Here is a 12,657-nt window from a genome sequence, read left to right as displayed (position 1 = left end):
ACGGGGGCAGGGGAGGGGGCGACGCCCAGCACACTGTTGTCTCACAGGTAGATTGGGTGTGTGGAGATACTGACAATCAGGCATGGTTCAGAGCAGTTGGATCCCTGGCACCCCCAGTTTTAAGTAGCTTCCTTTGTTTACCCTAGCATAACTTACAAATTTCATTTTCAATATATGCCATGGTGTAAAAAATTGAGAAGCGTGGCTCTATTTGGTTCAAGAATATGCCCATTTTGATTATATTTCTAGTAATGTGAGCCTCAGGAACCAACTTTGGGAATTAGTTTATCTGAGCTTCTTTTCTACTTGCTTTTATTTATTTATTTATGCAAAGAATGGAAACCCTGGTGGTGGTGTGGTTAAGAGCTACAGCTGCTAACCAAAAGGATGGCAGTTCAGATCTACCATGGGGCAGTTCTACTCTGTCCTATAGGGCCCCTATGAGTCAGAAGCGACTCGACGGCAATGGGTTTGGTTTGGCTTTTGGTTTTATACAAGAATACCAATATTCAAGTGATTAGAGGGAGGCATGAGTAGTTAGAAGCAGGGAGAGGGGCAAGAAGGGAAAGGACCATTGCTAGATACCTTGCTATACATAATAGATAAGTTTTATGAAAGTTGTGTACAAATGAGTTTTTGTAAATTGAATTATATGAAATGCACTGACAAATTGCCTGTTTAAAGGGATTCTGTCATATTTTTTCCTGTTAAGCAAAATATTCTTTTGCCGTATAAAGAATACACCCTGTAACGTATCTGGATTTTTCTTAAAACATCCATACCTACATAACACATCAATGCAAATGATTATTGTAGTAGCTGCCATCTTTGAAAATAGTATGGACATTTGTCATAGAGAAATTTAACCAGGAATAACTTGAAAATATCCAAATAATTCACATAAACGATGCAATTCAATTATATTGAAGTGGTTTTGTTTAACCCTGAAACATTTAACGTTATTTAGGAAATACAGTAATATGTTTTGAAACACAGTTGTTTTTTTTTCTTTTCCAACTTCTTGTTTTTTCCTATTTTTGTTTTTATTCCATTTTGTATGTTTATATTTACCTCCCTTTGAACTACTTTTAGAGTTTGAAAAATAGCTAAATAAGGTTGTCAATAAAAGTAGCTGGAAAACAAGATTGTTGTCAAGATTAGATGGGTTAATCATGTGCAACACTTAACAGTACCTAGCACAGCATAAATACACAATAAATGTTAGTTTAAAATGTTACTGGTAAGCCTTCCAATCTAAGCTAGATGTGTTACCTTTTCTATGTCTTTTCAAAGAACACATTTGGCCCTTTCTGAAAAACTATTTATTTTATCATTGTTCTTTGCTTTGCTTTTCCCAAGTTCTCCTGGAGATGATAAACATGTGAATGAAAATACCTCAAGCATACCTTGGCCACTAGGCAAGAATATTTTGTTCTGAAAGGCTAATTTTTCAAATACATATCTGTTTACTGTTCTTTTTCTCTTGAATATACAGCCATAAGAAGATGAAGAGCAACAAATAGGTTTTTAATATAGGTACCAACTCCACTCAGTTAAAAGCAACTCCCTAAGCACTGAGTTGAGAGGGGTTCTAAGGCTATACCCCAGTTCATTGGCATGATTAATTATTGCTGTGAATACAGGAGTGAGAGTGGCATCACAAGTGTGATATATTTCCCATCTCTAGCCTAGGTATACTTGGTATCCAGAGCCTCATGTAATCTTATTGTCTATAAATTCCTAGGCAGAGGTGTAGATGACTGGTTACTGGTTTTAAGTGAGTCTGGTACTATTACAGTTCAAAGAACAGGGACAGTTGAAACAGAGGTATCACCAGTACAGGCCTTATATAACTGGTTGGCATTCTCTTGGTGTGGTCTCCATGTTTGGTTGGTCTAGTCCTTAGCTTTGTAAAATCAGAAATTTTATTGCTACTATGCACATCATGTGCCTGTCAGTTCATCGTACTGTGGGGGGATTGCATGTTGCTGTGATATTGGAAGCTTTGCCGCTGCTATTTCAAATACCAGCTGGGTCACCCTTGGTGGACAGGTTTCAGTGGAGCTTCCAGACTAAGACAGACTAGAAAGAAGGACCTGGCAGTTTACTTCTGAAAAGATTAGCCAGTGAAAACCTTATAAATAGCAGCAGAACATTGTCTGATATAGTGTCCGAAGATGCGCCCTTCAGTTTGGAAGGCATTCAAAAGACAACTGGGGAAGAACTGCCTCCTCACAGTAGAGTTGACCTTAATGATGTGGATGGAGCCAAGCTTTTGGGACTTGCATCTGCTGTTGTGGCACAACTCAGAATGAGAAGAAACAGCTGCAAACATCCGTTAATAATTGGGACATGGAATTTTACAAAGTATGAATCTAGGAAAATTGGAAGTCATTAAAAGTGAAATGGAACACATAAACATTGATATCGTAGGCATTCGTGAGCTAAAATGGACTGGTAGTGGCCATTTTGAATCAGACAATCATACGATCTACTATGCCAGGAATGACAAATTGAAGAGGAATGACATGGCATTCATCATCAAAAAGAACATTTTAAGATCTATTCTGAAGGACAACGCTGTCAGTGATAGGATAATATCCATGTGCATACAGGAATGACCAGTTAATATGACTATTCAAATTTACACTCCAACCACTAAGGCCAAACATTAAGAAATTGAAGATTTTTACCAGCTTCAAGAGTCTGAAACTGATCGAACATGCAATCAAGATGCATTGATAATTACTGGTGACTGGAATGTGAAAGTGGACACAAAGAAGAAGGATCAGTAGTTGAAGAATATGGCCTTGGTGACAGAAACGATGATGGAGATTGCATGATAAAATTTTGCAAGACCAACAACTTCCTTGCAAATACCTTTTTCACTGACATAAATGGTGACTATACATGTGGACCTCGCCAATGGAATACACAAGAATCAAATAGACTACATCTGTGGAAAGAGACAATGGGAAAGCTTAATATCATCAGTCATAACAAGGCCAGGGGCCAACTGTGGAACAAACCATCAGTTGCTCCTATGGAAGTTCAAGTTGAAGAAATTAGAACAAATCCACATGAGCCAAAGTACGACCTTGAGTGTATCCCACCTGAATTTAGAGACGATCTCAAGAAGAGATTTAATGCATTGAACACTAATGACCAAAGACCAGATGAGTTGGAGAATGACATCAAGGACATGGTACATGAAGAAAACAAGGGGTCATTAAAAAGACAGGAAAGAAAGAAAAGACCAAAATGAATGTCAGAAGAGACTCTGAAAGTTGCCCTTAAAACATAGAGTAGCAAAAGCAAAAGAAAGAAATGATAAAGCAAAAGTGCTAAACAAGATTTCAAAGGGTGACTCGAGAAGACAAAGTAAAGTGTTACAGTGAAATGTGCAGAGACCTGGAGTTAGAAAACCTAAAGGGAAGAACACACTTGGCGTTTCTCAAGCTGAAAGAACTGAAGAAAAAATTCGGTATTGAAGGATTCTACAGGAAAAAATACTAAATGATGCAGGAAGCATCAAAAAAATATGGAAGGAATACACTGTACCAAAAAATAATTGATCAATGTGCAACCATTTTAGGAGGTTGCATATGATCAGGAACCGATAATACTGAAGTAAGAGGTCCAAGCTGCACTGAAGGCTTTGGCAAAAATCAGGGTTCCAGGAATTGACAGAATGCCAATTGAGATGCTTCAACAAATGGATGCAGTGCTGGAAGTACTCACTTGTCTATGCCAAGAAATTTGGAAGACAGCTACCTGGCCAATCAACTGGAAGATATCCATATTTACACCCTGTCCAAAGGTGATCCAACAGAATGTCTGAATTATCGAACAATATCATTAATATCACGCACAAATAAAATTTTGCTGAGGATCATTCCAAAGCAGTTGCAGCAGCATGTTGACAGGGAATTGCCAGAAATTCAAGCCGGATTCAGGAGAGTACTGGAACCAGGGATATCATTGCTGATGTAAGATGGGTCTTGGCTGAAAGCAGAGAATACCAGAAAGATGTTTACCTGTGTTTTATTGACTATGCAAAGGCATCCAACTGTGTGGATCATAACAAATTATGGATAACATTTGGAAGAATGGGAATTCCAGAACACACAATTGTATTCAAAAGGCAGTCATTAGAACAGTGCAAGGGGATACTGCATGGTTTAAAGTCAGGAAACATGTGCGTCAGGGTTGTATAGATTCATCATACTTACATAATCTGTATGCTGAGCAAATGATCTGAGAAGCTGGAGTATATGAAGAAGAGCATGGCATCAGAATTGGAGGAAGACTCATTAACAACCTGCAATATACAGATGATGTAGCCATGCTTGCTGAAAGTGAAGAGGACTTGAAGTACTTACTCTGATGAAAATCAGAGACTATGTACCGCCTTCAGTATGGATTATCCCTCAAAATAAAGAAAACAAAAATCCTCACAACTGGACCAATAAGCAACATCATGATAAATGGAGAAAAGATTGATTTTGTTAAGGATTTCATTTTACTTGGGTCCACAATCAATGCCCGTGGAAGCAGCAGTCAGGAAATCAAAAGACGCATTGTATTGGGCAAATCTGCTGGAAAAGACCTCTTTAAAGTGTTGAAAAGCAAAGATGTTGCTTTAAGGACTAAGGTAGGCCTCATCCAAGCTGTGATGTTTTCGATTGCTTCATATGCATGCGAAAGCTGGACAATGAATAAGGAAGCCTGAAGAATTGATGCCTTTGAATTATAATGTTGACAAAGAATACTGAATATAGGATGGACTGCCAGAAGAACAAACAGACCTGTCTAGGAAGCAGTGCAACCGGAATGCTCATTAGAAGCAAGGATGGCAAAACTTCTACTCTTAGACTTTGGACATGTTATCAAGAGGGACCAGTCCCTAGAGAAGGATATAATGCTTGGTAAAGTAGAGCATCTGTGAAAAAGAGGAAGACCCTTTACGAGATGGATTGACATCCTTTACGAGATGGATTGGCTGCAAAAATGGACTCAAACGTAGCAATGATTGCGAGGATGGCGCAAGACCAGGCAGTGTTTTGTTTTATTGTACACAAGGTTGCTATTAGTTGGAACCAATTCTATGCCACCTAACAACAACATGCACACAGGCTATTGGACTCTGGGGAACCTACTGGTGTTAAAAAAATTGCAATTGAACTAATGAATAAGAACCAGAATAACAGTTTACTCATTTGCAATAGGAAGAATAATCATCAGATACTTGTGTTAACCAATAGATGCATTCCTTGTAGGCAGAGCAATTTGGGAAGCTAAACTGTAGTCAGGAAGTTGATTTAAAAGCAGAGTCAAGAAAGGAGTGTTAAATGGATGATACTAATGACCGTTCTCATCAGTGTAGGTAGGATGGCACCCATTCCTTGAACAGTGTGAGAAGAAAAGGAGCTGTCATAGTTTGTCTATTCTTTTTCTGTGTTTACATTACTGACCAATCCCCCTTCTGATTGAAATTCATTTCTTAGATATATTTTTGTCTGTAATTAAATTATGCTCATATTTTGACTTGAGAGCCTCTTATTTTACTTTTAAGGTGACTTCACATATTATTTTTCTGATCTAATCTAATCTGGAGCCGTGGTAGTCCAGTGGTTCGGAACTCAGCTGGTAACCAAAAGGTTGGCAGTTCAAATCTACTAGACTCTCCTTGGAAACCCTATGGGACAGTTTTACTCTGTCCTATAGTGTCTCTATGAGTCAAAATAGACTCAACAGCAACGAGTGTGTGTATGTATATAATCTAATCTAATTTATACTACATAGTTCATCTATGAGAGGGTGATTTTATTTCCAAGTACTTGGAAGAGATTTCATTATTTTTATAGGTATGTTTTATTTTATGTTGAAAATATATATTATGAACTTTTTTTTTCAAAGCCTGTTTTGCCTTCAAGATAAACAAGGGTAGTCAGTAATTCTTGAGTGACTGTAGTCAGTCAGGGAGACAGACTTTAAATTTTGACAGAATTTTTTGAAAGATTTATTATACTTATCTAAAAGTAAAGTTCAGATACTTCTCTTAACTGTTAAACACATTGTTTATTTAGGTGTACTGATAAATAAGACACTGCTAATCTCAGTGAGTTCACAGTCTGTAGGGAAGACAAATTAGCAAAAAATATAACATGGAAAATTCTATAACAGAGGAAAAGATAGAGTGTTAAGCATTATAGGAAGATACCTCAACTTAGAGACTTTAGAAGGGCTACACCTTCAGTTCAGGGGTGTAGGAAAAAACACCCATCTACCCATAAAGAAAGTTAACAAGGAAACTCTTCTGCCCAAGCCTAGACTCTAGGTAGGAAAAAAAAAGCCTTCCCTAAGAATTTATAAGCATAGGCCTGCCCTCATGTAGATTTGAACTAATATTAGCAGGATGGTCTGGGAACCCCTAAATGAAAAAAGTCACGTGCAAAATGATTCCTAACGTACTTGACAAGTGCAAGCATAAAACACCCTGAAGAGAGGCACTCCCAGTTTAGACTACACAGAATTTCCTCAGATTAAACCCTGAATTTACAGTCTAGTATTACAAAACACATAAGGAAACAATTTACCAAGAAAAAGAATCAGCAGGCAAAAGAAACAGGGTGATTAAAAAAAAAAAATTTTTTTTTTTAAATAATATGTTTAAGTGATTAATGACTCAAAGCTCTGTATCTGAGTTGTTATGCACATAGAACAGAAAGAAATAACACTATTTAAATTAAAAATTCATGCAGGGTTGAAGATTAGATTAGACTCAGAGATAAAGATGGAAAAAGTGAACTGGATCATAAACGTCAGGGAATTATCCAGAATGTAGCACAGAAGGCATAATGATTTATAACTATGTGAAGTAGAGATTAGGAAAAACGACAGGTAGAAAGTTCAGCATATTATCGAATAAGATTTTCTAAAGCAGAGAAGAGGATATCAAAGAGATAATAGCTGATAATTTTTCAGAACTGATGAAGCACATGGATCTCAGACTCAAGAAATACAAGGAGTCTGAAACAAGATAAATCAAAAGAAATCCACGCCTGAACACATCATAACAACCAGAAATAAAAAGATCTTAGCAGCAACCAGAGATAAAAGTTGAACTATAAAGGAACAATATTAGGCTAACGGCCGACTTCTCAGCATAACGATGGATGACAGTGGCTAGTACCTCCAACGCGCTGAAATGAGTAACTGACAACTAGAATTCTCTACCCAGCTACACTATCAGTTAAGAAAAAAAAACAAACCTATTGCTGCCAAGTTGATTCCGACTCACAGCAACCCTATAGGACAGAGTAGAACTGCTCCATAGTGTTTCCAAGGAGTGCCTGCTGGATGCAAACTGCAGACCTTTTGTTTAGCAGCCATAGCTCTTAACCACTACACCACCAGCGTTTCCAGTTAACAGTGAGACTGAAAGAAGACATTTTCAAGCCTGGGAGAGTTTACTATCAACAGAACCTCACTGAACAAACTACTAAAAGATGATCCATAGTGAGAAGGGAATTTAATGCAAAGAAAGGAATGAAATGCAAGAAAAAAATGTTTGGGGAGGGCGTGTAAAAAAGAAAACAGACTGGCGTTTCTACATCTGATTTCCTTTCCCTCGGATGTATAAAATATATAGGATTTACTATTATTACAAACAGTTTCCTAAGGCACTGTATATAGTAGATCTGAGTTTGACCCTGTGTTAAAAAAAAAAAAAAAATTTCTTAAGGGAAAAAGTTTCTTTTCATCTGGACAGAAATAGACCAAAAGGTTAACAGTGATTGTTTCTCAATTGTAGGTTATTACTGTTTGGGGTTATTCTTTACCATTTTCTATTTTTTTTTTTTAATGAACATATTATTTTAGTTGGGTGGAAAAAAAAACTAATTTTAGAGAGGTATTTAACAATAATTCTTGTTTCACTTAGGTCAAATCCTTTTTATGAACCTAAATCAACTCCTCCTCCAAGTAATTCTGTAAATCCAACGCAAGAACTGGAAACTGAAAGGAGAGTGAAAAGAAAGGCCCCAGCCCCACCTGTCATCTCACCAAAGCTGGGAGGGATCAGTGAAAACACAGTTGTTTCTACAGGAAGAGATCTCTCAACTTCTCCTAAGGTAGGATCTTATTTTTAACAAAGCATATATTTATGTTTGTGCTTTTTTCCCCCATGTGCTATAATTCACATTAAGAAAAGTCATCATTAGGCTTTACTGGTACATTATTAAATGGGTACATATCCCTTTTGTATTTATAAAGTGTTATTTAAGAAACTTTATACACACACGTATATACATACATCTACACACTCATACACACTGTGGAAGGAATTACAGGTAACTTAATAGTGATTGCCTTTGAGGAGAGAAGGTCTTGGTGGGATGGAATGTAGGCAGAACATTGAGGAAGGCGTTTCCTTTCATCTTTTACCCTTCTGTATTTGAATTTTTGAACATTATACAGGTTTTATTTATGTTTTAATATTTTAATAGATGTTACTGGGTAATAGGATCATAAAGAAAAACCAAACCTGTTGCCATTGAGTCGATTCAGACTCATAGGGACCCTATAGGACAGAGTAAATGCCCTATGGGGTTTCCAAGGAGCAGCTGGTGGATTCAAACTGCACACCTTTTGGTTAGCAACTGTAGCTCTTAACCACTGCACCACCAGGGCTCTAATAAGATCATGGACCTATTTTTTTTTTCTGTATATCATATATACAAGATAAAACATGTTGCCACTGAGTCCATTCCAACTCACAGAGTCCCTATAGGACAGAGTAGAACTCCCCTCATAGGGTTTCCAAGGCTGTAATCTTTATGGAAGCAGACTGCCACATCTTTCTCCTGCAGAGCAGCAGGTAGGTTCAACCCACGGACAGAGTGGTAAACCACTGTGCCACCAAGGTTCCTTTTATATACAAGATAATATTTCCTAAAAAAAAAAAATGTATCCCTCAGAATAGAGCAGATCACTCTTAGGGTAGACCAGCAATATTAAACTGATTGTGCCCTGGGGTTCATCAGGTCCCTGTATGTTCTTCACTAGACAGCAGGTGTGGAGGCTTAGTGACAGAGCTCTAGACCTCTTTTTCCACTTCCATAGTGCAAATCCATATATATATATTCATTTTGTGTATTGGAGTTCTTGTAAGATTTCATTTGAAAAAAAAGTGGACCATTGCCAAGCCCCCCCCCCCAAAAAAAGCTGGAAACCACCTTACTATACAATTACGTATGAGATAAGGCAGTAGATTAGAATCAATTGCATACTGACCATCATAAAAATGATAAATGGCCACAGAGAAACAAGATAAAACAATAATTGTAAAAGCATAGCAATATGGGGCTTATTCATCACAAGAATAACCCTATATATCTCAGTAGTTTCTGAAGACTTTGCAGTATTAAAGCTTAAGAAAATAGTTAATCATTTTGACAACCTCGAGTCAACATGAAAGAGTCATATTATGTTTAGTAAACAATATTCTGTTTAGGAAAGCATGTTATACATTAAAGCATTTTCATTAAAAGTTTTAAAGGGTTTTGATACTTACAAGGGTATGCTTAAGTTACCTAAAAAATGTACTTACTGAAATACCTTCTTTCTCTATAAGATTGTTTACATGGAGTGTTACTGTATTTATCATCTGCTGTATTGTTTAGTGATCTTTTGGTTATGGTAATAGAAACAAGCCATTTGGTTGAGAGTTTTTGCTTAAGGAAAAAGGTAGCTTATCATAGAGACACGAGGACATATTGCAGAACCTTGGACAGCCTACAGCTGGACCTCAGAAACAAATGGAAGCCAGCCTCCATGTATCTGCTTCTTTCTCTGCAATGACTTCAGTCTGCCTTAACCTTTTTTTTTTTAAATAGTTAATTTTTTTTTTTTTTTGCCTTAACCTTTTTAACGATAATTAATTCAGGCCTGTTTTCTCCCTGCAAAGGCAGTTTATGTTCTAGAATTTCCTGTCTTCCTCATACAGAGCCACTCTTCTATCAGTATACCTGACCTTAGCAAAAGGTTAAGGACAAATCAGACTGAATCAACTACTTCTTAATATGTATGTGGACCCTCCCAGAATTACTTTTTAAGATCCTGTTACCCACATGAGTCTCTGGTTAATAGAATTTCAGCTGCAGTTAGGATCTATGGGCAATAGAAAGTCTCAAATGACAGTTAAATAAAAGAGAAATTTATTTCTGTCTTTAAAACATTGAAAGTCCATGCTGATAGAGTAGCTTCACAAAGTCGTCAGGGACTTCATCTTCTATTTTGCTGCTCCACCATCCTCACCATAGACCTCCACCCCATGGTCCAAGATAGCTGCTGGAGCCACTGCCAATATGCCCCATTCCAATCAGCAGGGAGAAGGAACAATATATAGCCACACCTACCTCTAGCAAAAAAAAACAAACCTATTGTTGTCAACTCAATTCTGACTCACAGTGACCCTATAAGACAGAGTAGAACTGCCCCACAGGGTTTCCAAGGAGCGGCTGGTGGGTTCAAACTGCGGACCCTTCAGTTAGCAGCCGAGCTCTTAACCACTGCTCCAGGGCCCCACAAAGGAGGCTAGAAGATGAATCTTTTATTCTGAATGACTGTGTTACTCAGCTAAAAATCAAGGATTCTGGGCATTGAAGGTTCAGTGGTAGAGTTCTTACATTCCATGCGTAAGACTCAGGTTTAATTCCTGGCACCTCAAGCACAGCCACCACCCCTCTGTCCGTGGAGCATTGCATGTTGGTATGATGCTAAACAGGTTTCAGTGGAGCTTCCAGAGTAAGACAAACGAGGAAGAAAGGCCTGTTGATCTGCTTCTGAATCAGCCAGTGAAAACCCCGTGGATCACAACGGTTCCACTGGCAACAGATCATAGGGATGGTGCAGGCCTTGGCAGTGTTTCCCTCCATTATGCGTGAGGTCAGCATGAGTCAGGAGCCAACTCAATGGCAACTAACAACAACATTACTACGGAAGAGGGTAGAGTGGATATCAGGGGGCAGTTAGCAGCCTGTACCACAGATCCAGGAGCCCTGGTGATGCAGTGGGTAAGGGTTAGGCTGCTAACCGAAAGGTCGATGGTTCAAACCCATCAGCTGCTCCTTGAAAACGCTCTGGGGCAGTTTTACTCTGTCCTATAGCATCACTATGAGTCAGAAATGACTCGATGGCAATGGGTTTGATTCTCTCTCTCTGTTTTTTTTTTTTTTTTAACTGTAGATTCTTATTTAAAATGTTTTATCGTGGCGATGTATATGAGCCCAAACCTTGGTATGTCTCCTATGAGAAAACCTACTCAAACAGTCATTTTAAAATGACATTTAAAAACCAATCATGCAACTTTTAAAGGGAAATCCTCAGAATATTTTGCAGCTGAGCATAAGAAGTCAAGGAACAGTAGAATAGAATGCAAACAAACAAAAAAACCACAATCAAACAAAACACCAAGCTATCAAAAGTTGAATAGTATTTCCTTCAAGATCCACTCACTGCATTTATGTAAGGATGTCAGAAAAGGTATGTTAATTTTCAGAGTGTAGAATTGCTGGTGAGGAAATTGAGATATATTCTTTTTTTTTTTTGTATGGGTGATATCAGTTCTAAAAAATATTTGGATGTATGCACTGCAGGGCCAGGACGAGGATGAGGCCAGAGAGGTTCCTGGGGCTCAGAACTGAAAGCAGCACGCACTGTCAGGTTAGCGGAAGTGTGGACCCTGCGTTTGCACGACTGAGTAAATGCCTCCTGAAATGTTGCGCTCTGAGACACACCTTGCCTCACCCTAGTCCTGGCCCTCGTTCACAAGTGGGGCAAATCTAACTGACGAGATGTGCCCCAGCAATGGCCCACTTACGGGCCTTTGCAAACTGAAAAAGAACCAACAATCATAGCATCATGAAGAAAATCTCTGAAGAGCTTGCCTCTTGAGTGTTCTCAGTGTATTCAGTGGGGGTGGTAAAAAAGAAGAAATTTTGTTTTAAAAAACAAGCCGTGATTAAAATGCTTGCCTTTTAAAACAGATTTGTGGAGTAATTAAATGTGACTTTGTAAGGTTGCTCTTTTATATCAGTCAGAATGTTCTGGAGTAACCAAATTAAGGTGCCTGTCATAGTTTTCCAAATGAGGATTGAATTGCCATTTTTCCTTATGGAAAGAAAAATACCCTCACAGAGGGTAAGAACCCTAATAAGGTAAATAAATTACTTGTGTACTTTAATGACAAAAAATGGCTTACAATTTTGGCTTATTTGCTAAATGCTTTAAAAAGGCTAGTAGTTAGCAACAAAGAACAAAACAATGTTATTGCTGTATATTGACAGGATCATTTTAGGGTATACTGTTGAAGAGCCCTAGTGGTGCAGTCCTTAAAGCACTCAGCTACTAACTGAAAGGCTGGCGATTCAAAGCCACCAGCCACTCTATGGGAGAAAGACGTGGCAGTCTGATACGGTAAAGGTTTATTTACAGCCATGGAAACCCTATGGGGCAGTTGTACTCTGTCCTACAGGGTCACCATGAGTCAGAACCGACTGGATGGCAGTGGGTTTGTTTTTTTGTGTGTGTGTTTATTTTTTAATTGATGATAAACGTGAAGGAAGCACTGGTGAACTTACCTTTTATTGCATG

At 38.1% G+C, this 12,657-nt stretch overlaps 1 protein-coding gene across 5 annotated transcripts in view; it reads left to right on the top strand.

The window, feature by feature from the left end:
- The window catches only part of EHBP1 (EH domain binding protein 1), a 350,658-nt gene that overhangs the window by 188,249 nt on the left and 149,752 nt on the right, over positions 1-12,657 (top strand). For all 5 annotated transcript variants that reach the window (XM_049857490.1, XM_049857491.1, XM_049857487.1 and 2 more), the window contains one exon: positions 7,946-8,135. In XM_049857490.1, the coding sequence (XP_049713447.1) occupies positions 7,946-8,135 (190 nt within the window). The remainder of the gene's footprint in view (positions 1-7,945; positions 8,136-12,657) is intronic.

Source organism: Elephas maximus, chromosome 17, assembly GCF_024166365.1.
Source record: "Elephas maximus indicus isolate mEleMax1 chromosome 17, mEleMax1 primary haplotype, whole genome shotgun sequence".
In the NCBI taxonomy this organism is placed as follows: domain Eukaryota; kingdom Metazoa; phylum Chordata; class Mammalia; order Proboscidea; family Elephantidae; genus Elephas; species Elephas maximus.
This window is presented reverse-complemented; position numbering and strand designations above follow the sequence as displayed.